The 26,552-nt window shown below is 34.6% G+C and overlaps 1 protein-coding gene across 2 annotated transcripts in view; it reads right to left on the reverse strand.

Annotated features, from left to right (window-relative positions):
* LOC132306606 (uncharacterized) overlaps nt 1-16,627 on the reverse strand; it is a 28,734-nt gene extending 12,107 nt beyond the window's left edge. Inside the window, exons 1-9 of one of the 2 annotated variants that reach the window (XM_059804065.1) lie at nt 16,150-16,624; nt 13,797-13,906; nt 7,108-7,170; nt 6,834-7,026; nt 3,744-3,848; nt 3,527-3,651; nt 2,881-3,442; nt 2,260-2,325; nt 1,962-2,038 (exon numbers count right to left, since the gene is read on the reverse strand). In XM_059804065.1, coding sequence (XP_059660048.1) covers nt 1,962-2,038; nt 2,260-2,325; nt 2,881-3,442; nt 3,527-3,651; nt 3,744-3,848; nt 6,834-7,026; nt 7,108-7,170; nt 13,797-13,906; nt 16,150-16,410 — 1,562 coding nt within the window. In that variant the 5' untranslated portion in view covers nt 16,411-16,624. Of the gene's footprint in view, nt 1-1,961; nt 2,039-2,259; nt 2,326-2,880; nt 3,443-3,526; nt 3,652-3,743; nt 3,849-6,833; nt 7,027-7,107; nt 7,171-13,796; nt 13,907-16,149 lie in introns of both variants that reach the window. The other variant, XM_059804066.1, reaches the window with a different exon arrangement.
* Nucleotides 16,628-26,552: the final 9,925 nt, after the last annotated feature.

Raw genomic sequence — 26,552 nt, forward strand, 5'->3', positions numbered from 1 at the left:
GACAGACAATGCCAATAATTTTAAAAGGAACTACTTAAAAGAAAAGAGAATCGTGCAACATACAACAATATGCAGATCAATTTCACGTTAAAAAGGTTAAAAGAACTGTTTGAAGAGGCATAATCAAATCACTAAATCGGTAATCAACAATCTACAACATATGATGATATATCTTCATATCATAATACAACAAACTCATCAATTCGACGTTCAAATCCAGGACCACTATTGCAAAAGTACTTCTCATTTTTATGGAAAAACCAAATTGAAATATCTGGTCAAAGTAGAAAGTGAAAATGTGCTATCGAGCAAAGTGAACAATATGTGTATTTACATAACCAGACAAAATCTGATAAGCACAGTGAAACAAATCTTTTGCTTAAAAAGAGATCCAATAATGCCATTGAGTGATTTTAGATATCTTATTATCAATCAGGTTGAATATTTGTGGTTCAACAAATTGTGTGCCAAAAACAAAATCAAAGCCAATTGCCTATTTGGATGCTAATAGAATAGATTATATAACAGTAAGAAAACACAGGAAATACATAACTTTTAACCCCTTTTCATCCAACAAAAGCAGGTTGGCGTATCTATTTAGTCAACTGGCAAATCCATACAACATAAAACCAGTTGGCACAATTATTTAGTCAAATGGCAAGCCATAAGGTTAAAGTGTTTTATGCAACTAACAATGGTTTCAAAAGGCATTTGAACCTCAGCTATAAAACTCTCCACAACGTGAACTAAGAAAAGTTTATCAGGAAACAGGCAAGAAACTCTAAGTAAATCGGCCTACAACTCATGTCCCAATGCGTGAAACTCTCACTAGATATACCATATGCACCTCATGCCTCCACAATCGCATTATGTCTGTCATATGTGCCGATCAGACCAATTAAATAACCACGAACCTTTAGTCCAAGTGGTACCAGATCATAACTCTAGTGCGGGATTTAACCCCACGAAGGTGTCTCTTACAAAGACTGTGATAACTAATGTTCTTAAAAGTACCAAAATAATAATTATATCGAGCTCTTATAATAATGGTTATACCCTTTTCTTTTCCTTTTGTCTTGCTAGTTTATGTCAATACACATTATGAAGCATTTGCATGACTAGTTTAACAAGTTGGAGAAATAGGCACTGAAATGATCTTCAAAGGCAGAAGTGTGCCTCAAGTAAAGAATAAATAATTTGTGTTGAGAATATTGTTAACATGTCCGATTTGCTTTATATTTCAAAATTAAGAAAAATAAAGAAAAAAATTAGGCATTTTAGAGGATTACAGTTTGCTGGCAAGTTTCATAGTTTACATTAATTACAGAAGTACAAAGTCTCCTCAAACTTCAATAAAGTTTTTTCAAAGTGAGCAAATAACCATAACTTCTTCTGGGATCAACCACCAACATCCAAAAGAAACTCCAATTATCAATAGCAATACATATCAAGGTTTTGAACTCACAGCTGAAGAAGTTAGGCCATTCATCAAAAGAAGTCAGATGTCAGATATAATCATGTAACTGGCACTAACTATGTTATTATGGAATCTGTATAGCAAGGAAGATGGACCAGCAAAGAAGTTTTATCATGGTGAGGAAGAAATAGCAATGCAAATCAATGTTCAGAGCCATAATTAAGAAATTAGTTATTCCACCAAAAAACTCAGTTACCAGTTCTCAAACATCATCCCAGAAGCAGAGAGATAATAATTAAAACAACACAACAATGTAATTATGGAATGTGCATAGCAAGAAAGATTGTGCGCAAAGAAATTTAAACACGGCAAGGAGGAAGAAACAAAATGAAATAAAAAATAGGTCAAATGTGCAGAATTATCTCAACAACTGCAATGCATGATTCATGACATGCTAACACTCAAACAAATACACATGGGTGCAATTTTGCATGACTGCCAATCATCAGTTAAACTGATAATTGACAAACCAGTAAGATATTACCTTTGAAACCGAGACCTGTATGACCTCATTGAATGTGACTGAAATCGTTCCCTTAATTCAGCAATCACAGACCTGACCTGAAAATGTTTTAGCCAGAGGAAAGCAAACAAAATGAGAGGTTCTCAAAGCTGCATATAAAGATCAATTACATGAAAAGCTACTCAGAAAAGGGGGAAGGGGAAGGGGGGAATAAAAAGACAACCATATAACTCATGCATTCGTGCACGACAAAATGCTAAAATTCCCGAGAGAAGACAAAACCATTATTTGAAGGTGAATAAGCAAACGAAATTCATACTGATGTCAACTTTGAGTACTCTGCACCCGACAGTGACTCCACCGATGAATCCCCCAAGAGATACAGCTGTTTAAATGACATAATTAATGTCAAATTCATCGCAATAAAAACTTGAAAAGAAGCGACATAAGCTTATGATAGAAAGTCAAGCTAAAAGTCACATGATTTTATTTCTTTAGCAGACTAGGAAAAGCATATAATGATACTAGAAATGAAATGTTGAAATGTTACATGGAATTTCAATGAGCACAAAGTACAAACTTATGTTCTGCACATACCATGTCATTACCAGCTTACAAAATCTCACAAAGGACCAACCCAAGAACAGATGGTTAACAAATCAATAGCATAAAACAGAACATAAATCTTCTACGTAGGCTGCTCAGCAATTAATAGTATGAGAAGAAACTATAAGTAAATAAGCAGGCATGTAAGATATTATTAACTAAATCATTATGAATCTTGTATCACAACTTCCAGTCTTGCAACAATTCTTCCTATCTAAAGCATGTTGCTTATCTAAAGCATGTTGCTTTACAGAAATATTTCACGATGTCACTACATATACATTAAACCATGAAGAAAGATATGAAAGGGGAACTATCAGTTCACAATAACTACCTGCCCAAATGGTACGTATGAAGGTAAATAAGGCACCCTACGCCATGCCCTACTATCCCCACCGTTAGTGTTACTTTTTCCAGATGACTTTCCATTTTTAAATTCACCTTGTGCCGATTTTTCCATGTCAGAGATTGGTTTAAGGGAAATGCCATCAGAACCTTCTTCAATTTCAAGAGATTGTGGAGCAGATACTACATCATCAAATGAAGATGTCATAGAGGAATCATTAGCAGAAATCGTTTCAAGAGGATCAACTTGTTTTCCCATGTATTTATTGAATTGTCTTCTAACACCCTCTAAAGGGACAAGCCTCGAAAGTCTCCAAACAGAATTCTGCACAGGGCCTAAACCCAGAACCAGCCGCTCCCCTTCATTCTCTTTTTGTTTTTCTGCTTTTTGTTTCGGCATTAACAAACTGGTAGTACCAGTGTCAACAGGCATTGGCAGACATTGCGCATTATAATGATGAAAATATGCAGGGGACAAGATACGGGGCACCAGGTCCTCTGGAATACAATAACTCTTAAAGTAGCGCTGCCACCCTTTTCTATTAACATAGCTGAAATAAGAAAAAAAAATTGTTACAACCTACATAAAAATACTAAATAATTCTAAAATAATATAGAAGACGATTTCAACGTACTCTCTTAAAGCAGCATTTCCAACTGGAGGCTGGGAGAATGTGATACACTTAACCTGAACTTTGTCATATTCTTTGGATGAACTAGCAATAACCCTCAAAATGGCAAGGGTAGCCAAGACTGCTACCTAGACAACAAAAAAGAGGGAGCATTCAAAAAGATATTAAAAATGAACAATCATTGGCCAGACTGCAAGCAAAATAAATCACTCAAACTCACTGCTCCACCAAGTGAATGTCCACATAGCACAAGCTTTCTTTTCTTTCTCTGAGCAAGTCTGTACAACTCTAATGCAGGTATCCCTTTAGCACGAGCCATGAATCCCTAGAAATAAAATTTTGAAAGAAAAATAAGCAAAATAAATAGATAAAATACGTACTGTATTTGTCCGTGTGTATGGGGTAAATCAATTAGCATTGCATACACACACACACACACACACACACTACATATAAAAGCCAAAATATTTTTTATATTTTATATACATATTCACTCATTTTTTAATTAAAATAAAATATGGAATTTGAAGAGGGTGTTTGACATAGAATTTGAAGAGCCAACACACCAAATGACCTTCCCAATTTCAATTTTTACTCATTCTTAAAGATGAAACACCAAGTGACCCCACCACGTCAAAGTTTCAGGTGAAAATCAAGAGTCATCCACTTTCTGTTTCACCCAAAAGACCCACAAGTTTGAGCAGAAAGTCTCCTAAGGTATCTACTGCAGCGAAAATTTGCAGATCGTTTTCTCCATCAAAAGGCAGCAAATCTGTACAGAAGAGTGATAGAGTAATGAGTGGACTGAAGCAGTGTCCCGCTTCAATGCCAATGAGATTCTCAGCCAGAAGAGAACCTTATTCAATTCTATTATGTTTTTATGATACTGTCTCATTGTCCATAATTAAATGTGAAAATTGGTGTGAAAATTGTTTTATTTGTTTCCATGAGGTATTTTATCAATAACTCGTGAATTTCTTTATTGAATGGAAGGTAAGTTATCTTTGATTTTGCGAAAGACACCTTGTTCCCTTTCTCTCAATCTTTCGCACACCTTGTTCCCTTTCTCTCAATCTCATACTTACGAAAGCCACATCGTTCCTTTTCACTTTCTCTTTTACATTTTTTCCCTCTGTGACTATATTACACAGCAATTATAAAGGTGCCAATTTGTATAGTTAATGTCAATGGTTAAATTTGTATTTAGTTCACTCCAAACAATTGTGTAGACAGGATCAATACTGAATAAGGCCATTAATGTTTTACGCATAATCGCATTTCATTGGAAACATTTTCCTTTCACGGGTCTAAATTAGAAGCATATGAACTGAAAATTGGATTAACAATTGCATCCAATCCTCAAGCACTGAACTTTTGGTTTGAAAATTAAAATGCATCTGCATTTCTAAGGAGAAATAATTGATATGATGTAGGACAAAGAACAGGCTCAAATAGAAGAAAGTAAATAAGAGTTATGGGCAGGAAATTCAGAAACAAAGCTAAGATTCAGGGGTTGTTAGTAGAAAAGAAGGATTGAATTAACAAAGAAAAGCCTATTGGAATCACTCCGATAGGACCTATGTATCACACCTAGAGAAGGCTTCACACCCTCAGAATATGTGAATCACTCACAAAGAAATCTCAAAGGATAATTTTATTCAATCATTCGCTCAGTATTCAGAATTACATAGTATCCTTTTATAATAAAAGATGACCCTTGGATTTCCCTACAATGGAGGTAATCAAAAGTTGACTCTAACTTAATAAAGTAACAAATAACTTAAATTACTTAATTGATGCAATTTAATCTAATTATGCAATTTACCAAAACAATGCAGATTTTCCATAATTAATGCAATTACCAAAATAATGAAATTTGACCAAACCCCCTAATTATGCAAGACTCCAAGTGGACCCCATCGTCTAGCATGTGCCAAATTAAGGTTTGAGCCTTAGAACCCTCCTTGCCACTATTCTCCTTGCCACGCCTTTTATATACTTTAAAAGGCTGCTGCCACTGTTCTCTACCATGATATCATTCCATGGACTTTCGTCGGGTTTGGATCACTAATGTATAGTGAATGAATTTATCTTTCATCCATAATGATACCTATTCCCTAATCCTTCTAAACTTCGTGTGAGAATCAAATAATTTTACACACCGTCAATATCCTATTATAGGACTCATCTTTAGGTGATCTAAAAGATGCACCTCCCTCGTGTTATCATACATCTAAGAACTCAAATTAATTATACATTTAGAGAGGAATATGAGTTCCTAAATCAGGAAAATACCCATATTTGATTGACTTGACACTAGGCAGGATAAACACAATACGGTTTTACATAAAAGTTATTGAGAGGTGTATGAAAACTAGTCTAACGATGGGTGCAATTTGATTCTCTCTCTCTCTCTCTATACATCTTAAGTAATTCATGGTTAACTTTGCAGTTCTCATTTTTCATGTTTGAATTAATCATTAGTTTATAACATTGTGATATGATACGATGTTAACTAAAATTACTCAAAATTCCAAGTGAAAAAATACGTTTTTTAAATCTTCCCAATTTGAAGATGTCTTTTTCACTCTGTTCTTTTATTTCTTATGTTTCATTGAAAGTGATTAATAATTCACTTCTCAGTTGTTCTCTCCCTTCTTATAGGAACGACTGGGCAAATCACCACTAGAAGTTTGCATATAAATCTATGATGCAGCACTACTGGATGGGTACAAAACTATTTTGGGCCAATGTAACAAGAACCCCAACAGTCATGGTCATACATTAAGAATGTCCTTGTGAGAATAACTCTCAAGGATCAAGACAGTAAAACTAAAAATAGTTTTTATGAGGATTTTATCCCATACAACAACCAATTATGAAGTAGTTCACTTGACTAAAGATACTTTAATTCAATACACACAAACATGTGAATAGCGCTTAATCATATCAGTTGAATATAAATTATAATTCTATATTTATGGGTTTTAATTTTCAATTTTGACAATGAGGAGTGAATTGTTTGAAAATTAATTGTGATGTCTTCCTTTTTGAAGTGTGTTATAAATTCTTCTTTTATGATTTTCAAGATTGGATGATAACAATATTGATTTCAAAATTAACGTATTTAAATTTACAATTTTACTCCACCATTGCATTAACCTCTGGTCAAGTAACTTTTTTTCACAATTTATCAAAGACACAATCACGTGCATTTGCACGTGCTCTTTACTAGTGTGTGTGGATCTGTATAATATTGACTGTGCAATATGCGACGAATTACGTCCAAAACAATAATCAGCAAACTTACCCGATGAGCAGCAGGCTGAGGTGTGGGTTTCGGTTGCTTAGATTTTGCTTCAAGGGGTTTTGAGAGATTATCTGTGTTTCCCTTTTCACTATTAATTTGGACAGATTCAGCAGTGTCAATCCCGTGAGTATCTTCAACAGCGTCATCACGAAATATAGCACCTTGAAATATATTCGCATCAGCCATGACATCCCTTTATAATAGACCAAAAAGATCATATTTTTAGAGAGAATGACAAATAGAGGCTGAACAAAGGATAACGTATCACACTTACTTGTACTGCTTTGTTCCAATGAAGGAAGCAAATAATGTGTCCCCTGCTTCTGCTAATAAATACCTACAAAGAGAGCAACAAAAAGAAGCTATGTGAGAAACCAAACTAGAAAGAATACGTCTTTAAACAAAACATGTACTTTAAGTTGCCATGCTTTGCTGTTGAGGCATTATATCCAAATTGTGAGCACAATTTGACCGAGAGTGTTGGGCAAATGAGTGCCAAAATTGAAGAACAGGTTTCTAAAAGTAACAGCAACTTGGGACAAGAGAAGAGGCGATTGATATGAGTTAGAAGCTAAGGTAGAAATAACAGTAGAAGCAAAGGTAAAAACTTGAAAAATGAGGAGAAGAAAAAAAATGCTAAGAAAAGCACAAGTAGAACGGACATAATTTTCGATGCATGACAAATGTAGTTGAGCACAAACTGAACATGTTAGAATATATTTTCTTTAATAAACAAAAATTGTACAGCTGTAATATATATATATATATATATATATATAGGCTTTACTAATAACATAAGTAGGCTTTCTCACCTTCTTGCTCTCTAGCCTCAATACTGGTAAAGGTATTCGTTTAAACCCATAAATTGCTAGTTACAACTGTTAGACTACACGCCATAAGAAAAGAAAGTACCAAAAAGTAAGGAGTGAAACTGTTCCAATTTAAGACAAGTATAGGAAGAGGGCAAAAATCAACCTGAGCTGTAGGGCTGCAACTCAGGCAAATTGAACACCCATCCATGCTCAATCTAATGGGCAGAAAAGTAAATGAGTACAAGAGGCCAAAACCAACCCAGCTTTTAGTCTGTGGTACTAAACCCACTCTAAGCCCTCGTTTAACCCTTTTTTTTTTTTTTTCTTTTTTGTCCTGGCAAGAAACTCACACCCACATTGCCCGTCCCATATGGGGACTTGAACCCTTGACCTTCTACCACTGGACTACAACCCTTGGTTTTTTAACTTGTATGACTTTATTATATTTACACATAACATTATTAACATATACATGGTGCTCGCCTTGGGTTGGGTCAAGCTGCTCAAACTTAAAACCAAAAACACCAAGATATAAGATCGGGTTGGAATTCTTTTCAAATAACATTGATAAACAGAATAAGCCATTAAAATCCCTCTGGAACCATTAGATCAAGAGAATCTTCAAAATAAAAAAATTATACACTCTGATAATGAACAATCAAATAAACCTGAAAGAAATATGAAAAGGCATGTTCCCACTATTAATACTTTCAGATAATTATAAATTTCACAAAACAGTAAACAATTATTAGGGAAATACTAAAGGGGGGATTTGAAGGATAACAAAATAAAAACGATCATCTAATCCATGCAGCCGAATATCCTTTTTTACCCTTTTTCTCTCTTCCGATTCAGAGACGATTAGGGTTTTGGTTCCTCATCTCCACGTGAAGGGGGTACGGCCACTATGGAAGAGGGCCAAACCACCACCCCCTTGATGCCGGCGATTGATTCCAGCTGGATTTCAACCCCAACACGACCTACTTACAGTAGTTTCTTTGATAATTCTGCACTTTCGTCATCAAAAATCTTAAGTTCCATAAAGAGTGTCGAGGGAAGAAGGTTTCTATTACTGAGGAAGACGTTGCAGAGGAAGTTGCCTATTGGAAGACCTCAGTAGTGGGATATGTTATGGGAAAAAGACCTTATTATCCATATTTCAAAGCGTTTGTGGCGAAATATTGGTCTAAGGATTTTACAATAGTGTACCTGAAGGAAGGATTTTTTATGGTGAGATTTAAAAATGAAAGTGATATTCAGTTGGTATTATCTCGTATTCATACATTTGAGGGGCCGCCAATAATTTTGAAGAAATGGGATAAGAATGTGAATCTGGTAAAGGAAGTGATGGAGACAATGCCGATATGGTTAAAGATTCATGATTTGCCTAATGAAAGCTCTGTGTCCAAGATTTGTTCTTCTTTTGCTAATCCTATCTATATGGATGATCCGGAGTATCATCGTGATAAAGGAGAATATGTGAGAGTTATGGTGGAAGTTGATGTCAAGGAAGTCTTGCCGAATTGTATGACTGTGGACTTTCATGGCTGTGATTGTGCTATTGATTTTGAGTATGAATGGAAACCAATAGTGTGTAATTTCTGTAAACGCGTTGATCATCTGGAAGCCCAATGTCCTTAGAAAATTGTCCAGGCTAAACCCAAGAAAACTGTTGATAAATGGGTGATTAAACAGAAAGGAAAACTGGTTGATGTTGTGGATGCAGAGAAGGTGCTTGATATAATGCCACAGAGGAAATCTCAAACAGAAAATATTGTTCCTACTTCGAATGGTTTTGCTGTGTTGGCTTTGACAGAAGGGGTTATTGAGGATCTCCATAAGGAAGATGAGATTATTGATTTAGAACAGAATTCCTCCAATGTTTGTACGACTGCTAATGGAAAACTGGATGGTCCAGATAGTGTTCAAGATATTCCCTTGGAAGCTAGTGTTATTAATTCTGGTCTGCTAGTAGATACAACCAATAAGGAAATTATTACTGAGAACCCAGTGGAGAGTTTACATGTGTTCGAAGATCCAATCACTACTGATATAATTCCTGCTAATGTTCCCCCAAAGGGTACAATAGGTCCTATTATTTCACAGGAGGACTTGGAGGGTGTTGGTGTTGTTAATGAAGGAGTCCAGCAGGCTGAATTTGATCCTATTCAGAGTGCTTCAATAGAAGATCAAGGAGAAGGGAAATCAAGGCAGCGCAAGAAACCTTTTATTCAACCTTCAGACAGAGTGACTAGAGGTAAACTGAATGGTAGTGGCACACTACCTCTTTCTCATTAATGTTAGGTGCCTGGAATGTGAGGGGGCTTAATCGACCCCCTATGCAAAAGGAAGTAAAGCAATGGCTCATTGATAATCAATTTGCTTTAACTGTCCTTGTGGAAACTAGGATTAAGGAAGGGAAATCTGTTAGAATACAGAAAAAGCTTGGATCTCAGTGGTCTTGGTTTGCTAATTATAACTCTAGTACTTTGGGAAAAATTTGGTTTGGCTGGAAAAAGTCTATTTTCAAGGTCATGTTGATTCAAGAAGATACTCAATCTATGCTTCTACTGGTTCAACATATAGGCTCTGGGAGTAGTTTTCATGTTACTGCAGTTTATGCTGCAAATAGAGCTTCTGATAGAAGGGAGTTGTGGAAGTCTCTTAAAGTTCAATCTACTAAAATTCAAGGACCCTTGCTTGCCTTGGGGGACTGGAATATGGTTAGATACAATATGGAGAAGAAAGGTGGATTGAGAATTCCACAAAGTAGACTGGATGAATTCAATAGTGTTCTTTATGACATCAAAATGGATGATATTCCTATTAACAATGGTGAGTGGTCCTGGTGTAACAAACAGAGTCTTCAGAGGAGGATTAATGCCAAGTTGGATAGGGTGTTGACAAATGACAGGTGGCTTCAACACTTCAATGATGTTAAAGCTTCTTTCACGGCAGCTTCATTATCTGATCACTATGGTTTAGCTGTTCAGTGGCATGTGGACTGTCTGCAGGTCCTAAACCTTTTAAATTTCTTAAGATATGGTGTGACCAAAGGGAAGTTGATATAGTGGTTGCCAAAGCTTGGGAGGTTACAGGCTCTGGAAATCCTTTACATGTGCTGCAGAAAAAGTTGAGAGCTGTGAAGGAAGCTGTCAAAGATTGGAATAAGCAAAGGGGTACAGTTTCAGAGCAAATTCAAGTTGCTAGGGATAATTTACTGAAAATACAAATGGAAATGTTAAATGACACTATGAATGAAGACTATATTATTAGAGAAAGGGAAGCCTGTGGGAACCTGCAACATGTCTTAGCTCTTGAAGAGATTGTCTGGGCCCAAAAATCTAGAAGTAAATGGCTGAAGGAGGGGGATAAATGTACTGCATTTTTTCACAATTTAGTCAAACAAAGGAGAGGGTTTAATGCTATTACTCAGCTACAGGATACAACTGGAGAAAAGTCTGAAGATATTAAGGTTATTAGAGAATGGTTGATCAAATTCTATTCTGATCTTTATACTCAGCAGGGAGAGGGGATTCAAGTGGATTGTACTCCTAGAAAAACCTTAACTCCAGCAGAGAGTATGTCTTTAGATTGTCCTATTACAGGTGAAGAAATCAAAGCTGTGGTTATGAATTTTCATCCTGATAAAGCTCCTGGTCCAGATGGGTTTCCTGCTAGGTTTTTTCAGAAATTCTGGGGAGTAGTGGGTCAAGATGTTATAGCATCTGTGCTCCACTTCTTTGAATACTGCCAGCTCCCTCAAGGAATTAATTCTACATTCCTGACTCTTCTTCCAAAAGCTAATCATGGTGACAAGATAGCTAATTACAGGCGTATTGCTCTCTGCAATACAATATACAAAATTATTTCCAAGATTTTAGCAAACGGGTTGAGTATGGTTCTGCCCCCTCTAATAGGCCCTGAACAATCAGCTTTTATTAAGAGTCGACGGCTGCATGATAATATTCTTTTGGTGTCTGATTTGGTTAAGGATTTTGGTAAGAAGAAAGGTGATCCTACTATTGCTTTGAAGGTGGATTTGAAGAAAGCGTATGACTCAGTGAATTGGAAATTTATTCAGTGGAGATTGCAAGCTCATGGCTTCAGTAGCAGGTGGATAGGGTGGATCACTCAGTGTATCACTACCTCTAAATTCTCTATATTGTGTAATGGAGTGCCAGTTGGGTATTTTGGAGCTACTAGAGGGATCAGACAAGGGTGTCCCTTATCTCCTCTCTTGTTTTCTTTTGTTACAGAATACTTCAGTACTTTAATGTCGAATGGGATTCAGGCTGGATATTCATGTGTGCAAAGCTGTGGCTGCTGCTGGTATGAACATTTCCCACGCTTTCTATGCTGATGATCTTCTTATGGTGGTTAAGGCTGATATTTCAACTGCAAAAAATGTGGATACTGTCTTTAAGAATTTTTCTGCTGCCTCTGGTCTTCAAGTTAATCAAGATAAGAGCTCTATCATTTTCTCTAAAGCTGTTAGAGGTCGAAGAAGGCTGTCTCGAATTCTAAAATTTCAGACTGAAGCATTTCCTTTTAGATATTTGGGTGTGCCTTTGTCAAATTATAAACTGTGGCGAGGTGATTTTGGTGTGTTACTTGATAAAGTGAATATGAAATTGGCTCATTGGAATACTATTAATCTATCTCTTGCAGGAAGAATTGAGTTGATTAAATCAGTTTTGTACTCCTATCTTTATCATTGGGTGTTTGGGTTCAAAATTCCTTGGGCTATTAAATATCAGTTGGAAAAAAGGTTCAAATGGTTTCTATGGAGTCGAAAGCAAGATGTGAAGAGAATGGCTCAAGTAAAGTGGTGTCAAGTAACTCTTCCTGTGACTGAAGGGGGGTTTAATATTCGGAGAGTTCATGATATTGATTTTGCAGCTAAAATGACCTTGTGTTGGGATTTTGTTCAAAATAAAGAGAAGTTGTGAATTCAATGGCTGCAGGCTGTTTATCTTAAACAAGTTTGTTTTTGGACTGTGACACCAAAATTGGGGGATTCATCTATATGGAAGCAAATGTTGGAGACTAGACAGATGCTTTTGGAGAATTCTGATTTCAAGGTTGGGAATGGGTTGCAGTTCAAGTTGCTCACTGATCCATGGCGTAATCAGCAGCCATTAATTCAGAAATTTGGAGCTACCAGGTTCAGATATATTGACAGAAATTCCATGGTTTCTGCTATACTTCAGAATGGAGTATGGAATAACTCAATTGATTTACCTGCTTAGGTCTATACTGCTATTCAAAGGGTGGAATTGCAGAATGGTGCTGATATGATCACTTGGAAGCATGGTAAATTCACTCTGAAAGCAGCTTGGAGTTCTTGTAGACTCAAAAAACAACCAGTTCAGTGGAGTAAGTTATTTTGGGGTTGCTGTCGACCTAGAATTGCTGTGGGAGTCACTATTATTCTTCACAATAAGAATCTCAGTTTTGTTAATCTGCAGAAACGTGGCTTGATCCTTGTCCCCATTTGTCATAATTGTTTGGTAAATATTGATTCTAATGATCATCTATTTTGTGAGTGTACTTATGCTGTTGCTATTTGGCAAGAACTTTGTTGTTTATTGAATATGGAGCTGCCGAGTTTTTCTTCTATGCTACACATGACAGATTGGTTTCTTAGGAATTCTACTGTCCAATGTACAAAGTCTAAGTCCTTGGGGGCTGTTTTTGCTGTTACTATTTGGAAAATTTGGTCCAGCAGGAATTCTTACTTACATGAGGGGATTAAAGATTCTTCTGACTATGCTGCTAGAAGCATTATTTGGGAGGTGATTCAATATCTCAAGATTAGGCTGGAAGATTTGTTGATCATTTGTCAATGATGGAAGCAGTTGCGGTTGGCTTTTTGAAGTTGAAGTTCAGTTGCTTGTTTTCTCTTTTTGTTTAGGTTTTTCCTTGGAAGTGGAGTTTATCCATTCCTCTTGCTGTCTTGGAGTTTCACTCCGTTTGTAATTGTACTCTTTGATTTCAATTTATAAAATTTAAAAAAAAAAAAAAAAAAAAAAGAAAAGACCCCATTCAGGAAAAAAAAAGAAGGATAACAAAATAGTATCTTATCAAAAAAAAAAAAAAGGATAACAAAATAGTAAAATACTCAAATGAATATCATAATTTTATCCACCTGTGAAGAACATGATCTGAAGAAGGTTGCACACGCTCTAAGGAAACAACTTGCCCTCCAAAATCAGCCTTAAATTTGTTCACTGCACGAACCACCTCTGCCGCAGGTCTCTATCATGCAAAGAAGAATGAAAATCACAAAAAATGCAAAATATTGGGCATGCTTGGTTTGTAACTATGAAAACAGTTCTTAAGAATTCAGAGAACAAAAAACAGTTTTCAAAGAACAATAAAAGACAGTTCTCTAAAAACAGGCCTTTTCATAACTGAGTTTTCAGAAAACGGTTTTCAGAAAATTGAACAAAACAGAATTTCTTGTACGGTTTTCTGTTTTCAGTTTTTTATTTTTCTGGTATTCAATTGGATTGGAATATGTAATATCATAATAATGGTAGAAATAGAATCACTTTTATTTTGATATTCTATACAAAATCCCATAACATAATAAGTCTAGGTGGACAAATTCTGTTTCCAGGAATCTTTTATCAATTTCTTTCCATTTGTATCTGTTGCAAATTCGAATTTGAGTAGAAAATTCTCTTTATTCCTCCGTTCATACGTATTTCATACATTCCATTAAATATATGGGGTTGGGTAAAACTTCATGTGATTCAGTAAACAGAATACAAATTCCATCATTGCTAGATCATCTATATGATTCGATGAAGAATGAGCGAATAATGAATGGGATTTTTCGATAAATGGGAAATAGAAAATGCTTCGGGATTTGAAATGCTCAGAGTTACAAACCAGACAGGTAACTTTAACCTTCTTTAAAATGCCCTCCCATGCAGCACCACTTTTGATTTGAAGATTAGATGGATAAACTGTATAGCCAAGGATTTGCCAGCTTTGCATATTGAAAATAATCAGTTAAGCTTTAGTCACAGCGATATTGCAATTTCAAGCTTTTTGAGGTCGCCAATTTAGAGAATTTGCAACCATGACAGACGTTAACATACATTTATCCTATCATATCTTCACAAAGCCATTGCCAATCCCAAAGAGAGGGTAAGGTTTGTTTTAAGTAGCTAAAAGCTAACATATATCATCTAGTCAAATTTTTATGGACATAATTATTTTGCCCAAAAGGAAAAATAACATTCTTCTTTTCTAAATAAATGAACAATCAACTCTAAGGCACTAAAAATCGGAGGCAACCAAAGTATACATGAAATATAGGAGAGAGAACCACATATATATTTACAGGAAGGAAACCCTGCTATAGGAGAACCAGCATTTGGGCAGACGATTCTAAATAACTAATACAAAGACTTTGTTGAACTGACTATTTGGCAACTACTTTAGTGATTGTATTCATTTCTCTACCTCATTCTTAACATCAGGTCTCACAAGGCATAAACTTCTTAAAGTATGGTAATGATTCTAATGAACTACTATTTTATTAACAATTGAGTCCCAAAAAAAACAATTAGAAGCATGCACCGAACTGTGACTATAACCATAAGCCATTAAGATGCGTGCTCACTACTAGTCCATACGCAAATATAGGCACAAAGATCTAATATACCATCGCAATATTATCGTAAGGCGAACACACTTGGCAATTTTGTGATTACGTAATAGAATCAAGGGTACCAAAACTTTTTACAGCATAAGCTTAATCAGTTCAACCATAACTTAAACAAATATATATATTTATTCAATTGAAACCACCAATACAAGCAATATTGTTGATTGAGTAAATCCAATTTGCTAACAGAAAAAGGGGAAAAGTTATTGGATGTATACACGAATATATATGTGGGTGGGTGGGTGCACACAAATGACCATATCCAAGTACATTGTAAGATGTTGCCCACAACTATTTCTTTCGTTCAATTTATATTCACTACTCTATTTACCTCTGTATTTGATCTGATAGCTCAAGATTGATTTTTTATTTTTGTTTTGAAATTTTCCTTTTCCACGATTGAAGATATCATAAAAACAAATATGAATCAGAATCAGCTGTCAACAATACAATTTCTTGTAACTCTAATCTATAAGATCCCACTTAAAAATACTGCTATTAACTCAAACTTCTTTCCAATAATCCACAGAACATTTTCTAGCTCGCTATATAACAGGTAAACCGGGCATGGTGAACTTCACCAATGCATTTGTCATTGTATATCATTACATCACAAAATCTATGAACAACATGCACAGCATTTCACTATACTGCATGAAATTTTTAACAGAATTTCAGAACATGGCATAGTTAAAGCGATGAATAGATTCCAAAAAACCACTAAATGCCTGTCAAATGGATTATAAACTCCAATAGATTATGTTTCTAGTACATAAACAATCTAATTTCCAAACATTTCGGGAAAAAAAAAAAATCGAACCTTGTAAACACACTCGGCGAGCACCATGCAACAGAGAATGTCCTGCAAATCAGCGACCGACTCGGCCTTGACGGCACTAGAAAGCTCGTGAAGCTGTCTCTTCCTTCGCTGGTACTCCTCCTGAATCCTCTTCCTCTGTTCTCTGCCGTTGGTCCACGGCCACTTCACGGGCGTCAGCCATTGTTGGGGCCACGGGACCTTCAAGATCTTCGTCCGTTGGTCTCTGATCCATGACTCCAGTCTCTGCTGCAGAGACTCCATCGTCCATGCATTAAACCCAAACCCAACAAAAAAAACCTAAAAAAACCCAATTCGATTTCAATCGATCGATAAACGAAAATGCCGAGTAGAGCACATATGTGACTGCGTGTTTGGGTTTGTGACAGGATTATTGTTTGCGTGTGACGAGTTGATATGTTGTCCTGAAAGCATATACCGGAGATTCGAACACGGAAAGCGACTGTGATGCGTTTTGATGTAAAATAATACTCGCAGATTTTTTAATTTCCGAAAAAAAATAGCTTTTTAATCTTTTCAGATGAAAACAACAATCAAACTTACATGAAGATCTGACCCTTAAAAGGAAATTTGAAGCATCTCAAAATATGTAGAAATTATTATATGATCTGAAACATGATTTAGTGGATCGCACTTTTAACACCCACTTAATTGGAATTGGGATTGGGTTAGCATGTGGTGACGTAAAATTAAGTTTGAAATTAATTTTGACACAAGTATATACGATTTATAAATTTATAAATAATACACATTTGAGTTCAAATTTCAAAGTATGAAACTTTTTTAAACAGAGGTAATATAAAAACATATTCACATTTTTATTTTTGATTGTTTAAACTAATGGTTCAATTCAAAATCTAATGTAGTATTACCTTTTCATATTCTTAATTTACCTTCTACGTTATAATAAAAAAAATATTAAAAATTATTCTTACAAATTTAGGTTGCTTTGACCGAGGGAGTGTCTCCTAATTTTGTGTACTAAAGTGGTTAAAATTGTTGTTCATGTCTCTACTAAAACAAAAATGAAGAGTGCATAATTTGTAAAAATAATAAAATAAAATAAAATCATACAATGTTACGTATAAAAATTTTGTATCATTTTTCTTATTATTTGTATTGAAGACAAAGATATTTAAGTCTAAATGAGAGGCTGCTTTAATTAGTGGGGATGTTGGCAGCGATTAACAACAAATGGTGCTATTGTTTGTGATAAGGCAGCCTAATCCTAGTTTTTGGCCAAAAAAACACACAAGAGGGTGGAGGCAGATGATTTGAAATGTCCTGCATAAAAAATTAAAAAGTGATGATCATGAAAAAACAGGAAGCCTTTTCTAACCACAAACCTCTCTCTATATATATTTACCCTTTCATTTTATACGTAAGAAGAAGACACTTTCATTTTATAATAATAATAATAAGAAAATGTTGTTCACATTGACTGGTTGGTTCTGATTTGGCTTTCAATCCTTGAGGTTTGTTGTTTCATGGTGATAATGAATAGGGTTAGATCTGTAGGCAGAATACAGTGTTATCAGTTTTGTTCTTTTAAAAGTGGAGCAAAGTCCAGCCTTATTTTTAAATGACATTGTAGGAATATGTGTCAACTGAGATAGTGGAATTTGCAGCCAAAATTTCTCAGTTAGTCTGAGCAATTTGTGAATGTTGTGTGCAGGCATACGTAATAGAAATCTTTAATTAATTTTATTTAAAGTATTAAAATCTATCTTGGGGTTAAAACTTTGTATTCAGATTTTGAATATAGTTCATACATTATATTTAAAGTTATAAGGAAATCTAAATTCATATTAAAACAATGTAATTAAAGAATATGAAGAAAAATTATTGCATAATCCTAGTCCATCAGGTCAGATAGCTTATTTGATGGACTAGACTGTATAATCAAGGCAAAATGACCTCTTATATATAAGCTGCCATGTCAGCACCAAAAGATGAAAAAACTTAACTGAGAGAAATCGCTTGTTATCCCGTATTTTGCATCATCCAAAGTTCTCTTTGGTTTCATTTTCCGGCTTTTTGCATCATCCAAAGTTCATCTCTCTCTCTCTAAACCATTCCATCTAACCTACCCAACCTCCATCCTCATCTAACAAATTCTTCTTTTAAACCCAACAAAAACTTTGTGCTTTATTTTTCCTTTTTCACCCATAAGCATCAACATAACAAAATTTCATGCTCTGTTATTCCTCTTTCACCCATAAGCATCTCAGGTACATTCCTGCTCTATTATTTTTATATTATTGATATTATTATCCTCTTCTATTCCTCTTTCACCCATAAGCATCTCGGTCTTGTTTTTTCATGTCAAAGTAGGATGATCGAGAACATTGAGTTTTTCTTTTTGCTTTCATGTTTTGCCCTTTCAGTCTTGGGCTTGGATTTTTTCTTTGATAATGGAGTTTACTCCATTTCTTGGCTTGTATTGAAATTGAATCGACGTCTGAAACGAAATGGGATCTTGAATCCTTTTGTAATTGTACCATTTTGCCTTATATATAAAAACAAAAAACATCCCATTCAAGGAAGAAAAAAAAACACTTGAAATTAAGAGAATTTTCAATCTGGTCGAATTCTAGATTTCATGATTTAGAATTTGAAGTTGTGGTAAATCTCCAAGTCCAAAAGACTATATATATATATATCACACACATGTATAAATATATGTGGTTAAATATGCGATGAGTGGGCTAAACGTCACATATTTAACTGTAAAATATTAAAAATATAAATTTAAGCTACATGAAATAAGAGGAATTTCAACTTGCTTATATGAGCATTATTGACAGACAAATTGATTTTATATTGGGTTGTGTTTTAGCTTCTATGTATTCCTCTTTTTATTTATATACATAATTTTTCATCTCAGCTATGATTTTTCCTCTTTTTATAATGTCACAACTTTTTGCAATCTGAAAAATCAAAATCAATAGAAGTAGGGGATGCTCAAACTCTCATTAATTATTTCAAGTCCAAGCAATCATAAAATCCAATGTTTTTTTACACAGTTCAAGTGGATGATCAAAATCGAATGACTAATTTTTTTTTTAGAGATGGTTCCTCCAAATTAGATTATCAATGTTTTGGAGATGTCGTGATATTTGATACCACTTATCACACAAATAAATACAATATGATTTGTGCCCCTTTTGTTGGAATAAATCATCATTGGAAGCATGTACTATTCGGTTGTGCTTTTTTATTGAATGAAACCACAGCTTCTTTTGTGTGGTTATTTGAAGCATTTCTGGAGGCTATGGGAAATAAGGCTCCTAGAACAATTTTCACCGACCAAGATGGTGCAATGGCAAATGCTATACATAAGGTGTTACCCAATACACAACATCGCCTATGTACATGGCATATCTTGAAAAATGCCGCCCAAAACATTTCTACTTCGTTTGCAAATCCAAGGTTCAATGAGAAGTTCAACAAACTTTTTTATGGTTATGAAACTGAGGAAGAGTTCAAGTCTACCTGGGGGAAGATAAATGAGGAACATGACATTGTAGGAAATAAATGGTTGAGTAAATTGTATGACATTCGTGAGAAGTGGTGTCTAGCTTTCAGTCGTGATACATTCTCGGCCGATATTACATCAACACAAAGAAGTGAGAGTACAAATAATAGATTTCAACATATTGCTTGCAAGACCATGACTCTTACTGAATTTGTGAAGCATTACGATGAAAGTGCAAGCCGAATGCGTGAAATTGAAGTGAGTGATGATTTTTCACCTGCTAAAGGTATGCCTCCCATGCTAATACCTAATAATGGTACTTTAATACATGCAGCTCAGGTGTATACACATACCATTTTTAGAATGTTTCAAAGTAAGTTCTTAACCGCAGTAAATGAAGAAGTTATACAGGTTGATTCTGTTGGACCACTTGTCATTTATACTTTTAAAAAAAAATAGGTTGTCATCGAGAGCATATGGTAGAATTTCATTATTCTAATTTCATTGTTCGGTGTAGTTGTAAAATGTTTGAATCTTTGGGCTTGTTGTGTCGACATAGTTTAAGGATGTTGAATCTTAATGCCATCAAAAAAATTCCAAGTGAAAATATATTTAAGAGGTGGACAAAAGGTGCAAAGGAAGGGATTATCATTGATAAGTATCGTGAGCCATCACAGAAGGCAGTATCATCATCAAAGACAATATTCTTGAGCAAGCTCATGTGCAAAGCTTTTAGCGTTATGAGTTTAAGTGCATATGATGAGGAAACATTTGCAATTGCTAATGGCCATCTAGACCAAATTGTGCAAGAAGTTAGAAAGATTAAATCAAGGAATATGATGGATAGTTGTGATTCTAATAGAGTTGATGTTGTGAATGAAGTAAATGACTCAATTGGTGAAAAGGTGGTGTTGGATCCTCCACGTATGAGGCCAAAAGGGGTAACAGATGGTAGGCTTAAGGGCTGCTTAGAGAAGCGAAAGAAAAAGGCAAAAAAAAAGGGCAACAAATTCCCTAAGAGAAGATATTTCACACGTCCCTGTCTGTTCTTAACAAATGAGTTCTAACTCCCACAATCAGGTACAATATAACACAAAGTGTATGTGTAGTCATATAGAGATTATTTTATAATAATTATTTATTTATTAGGTCTATTACAATTTGTTATACAGGTTTTGGATATCATAACAGTCCTTTTGGAAACTTTCAACAAATACACTCTTTTTTGCCAAATTGGAGTCAGGTAAATTTTTTTTAAAACTTAATTGTGTGTTTCAGTCAGACATAAAAATTTTACGCACATCATTTTCATATATGAATTTGTAGGTGTCATATAACAATGTTATACAGAATCAAGCAAGCCATCAGAAAGGGGTGGCAATTGTGAGCTGTTTCTTGTTCTTGGAGGAAGGTGAGATTTTGAACCCTGAGCACACCCTGGAATTAGCCATTACAGGGAATAAGTATTCTGGATTTGCATTACAAGTAATTTCATTCCACAACTTGCCATTGGACTATTATGGTGCTTAACCTGGGCAATTTATTTCTTCATCAACAAATATGATTCATGGATGGGGCTAAAGTTCTTGAATATGATAACAAGGATGCCACCTACAAAAGCCAAACTTTTTGTGCAAGAATTTTTTTTTTTGATACAACCATAGAATTAAACACAAACCCAGAATAAATATTCTAACCAAACTATAGATTTTGAATTTTGAAGAGTGATTTAAGAGCATATTAGGTTACATAATTGGCTTATACCAAAATTGATGGTTTAAAGACTCAAAATAGTATAATATGTCATACAAAAAAAAAAAATTACAAAGAAAATATTAATAATTACTAAGAATTCTAGGAGAAAGTAAACTATATACTCATCAGTGAAGAACAAGAAGTACAACCATCTATCTCAAAAAGGCTTTCTACAGAGGAATGAAGCCCAAAGAAGAGAGATTTCTAAAGAGAGAAAGGTAGCCAAAAGAAAGACAAAATTCTAGAGAGAGAAAGCAAGACAGATTGAACCATCTGTGTTTCCACCCGTTTCCCAAACCGGCCAATCCTAAACTACAACCCGTAGTCACTTCCACTATACCAATACTGCCAATGAAAAATATGTCATCAATGGTGATTTCTGCACCAGAAACTTCTAGGGGAAATGCACCAAACGAATGGTGTAATGTCTGTAGACGGACTGGTGTATGTATAAAGGGGAGGGGAAGAGAGAGAACGACTCCGGTGAGAGATGATTGTGATTTTTTTTTTTTTTTTGAGAAATGAAAGAAGAAAAGGGGATGAAATGGTGAAGAGAGATTTTAGGCATTGGTTGATTTTGTCTCAAAATAGATTCTTCGAATTGATTAATTTTGAATTCAAAATTTAAACTTAGATAGAGAATTTTATCCAAGAGGGAAACGAAATCAGAAAGAGGGAAAACGAAATCAGAAAGAGAAACAACATCTGTTTCTATCCGTTAAATTCTTTGTCTATGCTGACATGGCAAGTTATATAAATATCTGACATGGCAACTTATATAAAGAGCTCATATAATTTGATTATATAGCCTAGTCCACCAAATAAGCTATCTGACCTGGTGAATTAGGACTATGCAATAATTTCTCGAATATGAATGGTGTCAACGTGGTGGTAGCAGAAATAGAGGACCTTACGAACATTACCGATGATGTAAAACTAGTATGGGATGATTCTCATATCGAAAATTTCATTATTCGTTTGGAGGAAGAAGTGACAGTTGGTAATCGGACTTCCGGAACTTTTAGCACAATTGGTTGGAGGAATTTAGTAGAAGGCATGGAGGTCTATACAGGGAAGAAATATACAAGGAACCAACTTAGGAGTAAATTCAACTACTTGAGGGGCAGACTACAAAGACTTTAAGAGTTTGTTAGTAGAAACAGACGTCGGATACAATGTTGAGACGGACATAGTTATAATTGAAAAGGAAAGATGGGATAGGTTGATGAAGGTTAGTTATTCAAATTAATATATCTTGAATTTACAAATGTAGATTTAACTTAATATTAATAGTACTTTAATAATTTGTAGGTGAATAAAGGTGCAAAAAAGTTTCGAAAGAATAGATGCAAACATTTTGACAAGCTCGCCACCATATTTGAAGACACACATGCTACAAGTGCACATATCCATCCTTCGACTAAACCACCCATTATCAACCTAGCCCCATCATATCATGCAGCCATACATAGCTCATTTGAAATTGATGATTTGGTTGAGGTAGACAGTCATGAGATCAGTCACTCTCCTTAACCTCATGGTAAGAAACCAAAGAAAAGGAATTTTGCCAACCTCATGGTAAGAAACTAAAGAAAAGGAATTTTGCCTCCATAATGAGCATTGTCATGGCAACTATAATTGACAATGCTAACATGAAAGCTGAGCGAATTGAAAAAGCCGTAAAAAAAGCTTCATCATCTAATATGATACCATTCCATGACAAATGTGTGGTTAAAGTAACGTCTCCGTAAAAAAAAGACAAGACAAAAGATAATTTCAAGTTATGTAGTAGTATTTTGAATCAGTTGGAGGGCATTGATATTGTGCAATATGCTAAGGTCACCAAGATGCTACATACTGATGAAATGTGGAGGGATTTCTTTCTGAATGACCTTCCTGATGATAGGAAGGTTGGTTGGATCATAAATCTTTGATTTCCTGTTGCTTTCATGTGTTGCTTTAATGTGTTATCTGTTTTCTTATGACTTTGGATGGCTGTACTATTAACTATACTTTATTTGGTATGTTACTTTTATTTCTTATTTGGTTTTCTTATAACTTTAGATGATTGTACTATTAAGTATACTATTTACTATTTGGCTTGGGATGATTGTAATGACAATATCAGTATGAACATCACTAGTTTTTTGTTTGATAGTATTAATATTAATTTATGTCTTTTCTTACATTTTGAACTATACAGATGGATATTAGGGCAATCATAGAGTTGTATGATGATAATGACGACGAGAATGAATCTGTCATCATAATGGCATGTATGTTGGAATCATAGGCACTCATCTTTGCAAAATGTCATTTTGTATTGTTTTGGGATGCTTAAGATGAGATTCCCCATCTTGAAGCAAATGCCCCAATATAAGTTTGAAACTCAGGTTCCTATTGTTTTAGCTAGCCTGTTGTAGACTTCACAACCTTATAAGAATGAAGACGCAGATAAATGAAATATTTGATGATCGAACTATAGAGGCTCAGTTAGATGAAATATTTGAAGATGAGGATGATGATGTTCAGGTTAATGTGCCGTAGTCTGAGTCGCAAGCAATTGATCAATTATATGATCATATTGCTAATATTATATGGAATATAATTCTGCACCCTTAATACTGTATTTAGCTGTTTAACAATTTTGGATAACTATAATAACTACTTCATTTTAATCCTCTTTTAGGATTTGGATAACTGTAATAACTTGTGCCAAATATATATTACACATTTTACCACTTTTATATGCAGTCATGTATGAGATACATGGTGAAAGGCCACCTTATGCATGTGGAAGGGGTTGAATGAATGGCTAAAACTTTAAAGAATTATGGACGTTCGTTCTATAAATGTCCAGCTTGGGAGGTATAAAATCCTTTAAATGCCAATTTTTTTATACATATATGTTATTGTCATAGGAGTATTATAATTATATACAAGTATTTAATGTTTTAGTCACATGCTCGTGCATTTATATGGTTGGACGACATGCACCAACGTATACAAGTGGGTGGTCATGTGGATCAAGAGTTGGAGGATGTAGGGGTGGCCATGGATCGGATTAGGCATCAATCCTAATCCGATCCGCTCGAAACGAATTAGGAGAATTTGAATCCGCCACAAATCCGTTAGCCCACGGATCGGATCGGATTGGATCCGTGAAATAACAAATCGGATTGGATCCAATCCGCGGAATTCAGAGCCATCAATATCAAAATTCCTGGAGTTGTCATCTGCTAAGAAAAGAAGAAAAAAAAATTAAGGTCTAAAATTTAAGAAAATAGAAAACAAACAGAACTGAAATTATTGTAATATAAATGTTAGAACAAAGCTACAAATTCGAAGATAGCTAATGTCAAATTTAAGACGGTAAAGATAAAGGAATTTTAAAAAGAAGAAAACACAGTCAGATATATATGAAATTATTGGAATATTTTTAAAAGAAAACAAAGTAACAAACTTCAAAAATCAAAATCATAGAAATTTAACCAAAAAACCATAACACATTTAAATCAAAATAAAGAGAAGAGAATAAAGTTTGTGAACTCATCGGAGATAGTGCAGATCCAAATGATGAAAGTGCCGTTATTGATGCATACAGTGAACAAATAATGAAGATCAGAAGAAGTCAAGAAGAGAGGTGAGGCATCTAAGTTTTGATTTGATGAAGGAAACGGCAGCAGATCAAAGAATTGAAGGAGAGAGGTGAGGTGGTGACTTTCTCTTTGCTCTTCTTTAGTTTTGATTTAGGTTTTACTTTTGATCAAATGAAAAGTCAGTGCGGTGGTCCACTGATATTGATATTATTATAATATTAATATTATATATATCACTCTCGCTAGTTTGGAGTTCATATATATATATATAATAGATTGGCCACGGATCGGATCGAATTTTTGATAGCCTAATCCGTGATCTGATCCGTGAATTACGGATTCAAAATTTTTGAATCCGCCACCGATCCATGGGTCTGATAATCTAATCCAATCCGTACGGATCGGATCGGATCGGATCCATGGATTCGCGAATTTTTTGACCACCCCTATGAGGATGTAGTTGCTGTTATGCAAGCTCAACAAAATAGACAAAACTACATTATCTATGGTAGCTGTTATTGTCTTACTATAACTATATTATTTATGTTATTATTTATGTTGTTGTTGTTGGTTATTGTGGTTGTTGACAAATGATATAATATATTAGTTCAATTTTACTTAAATATTTTTATTATAGCTGTTGGCAAATGATGTAATATTTATGTTTTGGGATGTTTAAAATGAGTTTTAGGAGTGAGACTGCTCTTGTGGTAAGTTTGGTGTGTGTGTTTCAGAGAGAGACATGTAATGTGTAATATCTTGAAACTCATGTTTGTTTAGTGACAAAAAAGTTTATTTCAATTCAATTTTGAAACCATATCTTCTACAATTGTCAAAACAACATCTAGCATTCATAGGTTTTACAATTTCGAATATATTTTATTGGTTTTTATAGATTAGTTAAAAAAAATTGTAAACTAAAACTTAATAAGCTAAATAAACTATAAAAATAAAAATATTAAAAGTTATATCAATTGTAGAATAAAATTAATAAATAATAAATTTTTTCTTTATACTCAGTAAAGTTATAAATTTTCAAACCACATAAAACAATGTACTCTTATATATAAATAATAATGTAGTGATAAAGATAAATTGAAAACACTCTTTACCAAACATATTTCATGTTTTTGTTTCAGTAATTTTGGTTACAGTTTTACGCTGCCAAACATGTTTTGTTTTCATATTTCTTGAAACGAAACACCTTGCCAAACATGTTATACATGTTTATGTTCCGAAATTCCCACTGCAAATTTTCGTCGCCAAACATGTTTTCGTTTTCAATTCAGAACACCCCATAACAAAACACCCGGGAACACAACGCGTACCAAACAGGCCCGAAGTATTGCCTAGAAACTTGTGTTGCAAGTTTTATATACCATGTATCAAGGGAAATAAACAATAGAATTTTTAGAAATAAAGCATTACCTCTGAGGCAGACACTCAACTAGGTGATCAATGATGTGAGATTAAGGTTGCCTTCAGTTCAAAAATGTGAATGCCCCTTTGCCTAGAGGATTGTTATGGAATGAAATTTACCAACATCCTTCTTT

The sequence above is a fragment of the Cornus florida genome, unplaced genomic scaffold (assembly GCF_030987335.1).
Source record: "Cornus florida cultivar Cherokee Brave unplaced genomic scaffold, ASM3098733v1 CherokeeBrave_3.0.0_Hap2_Chr05, whole genome shotgun sequence".
Lineage (NCBI taxonomy): Eukaryota > Viridiplantae > Streptophyta > Magnoliopsida > Cornales > Cornaceae > Cornus > Cornus florida.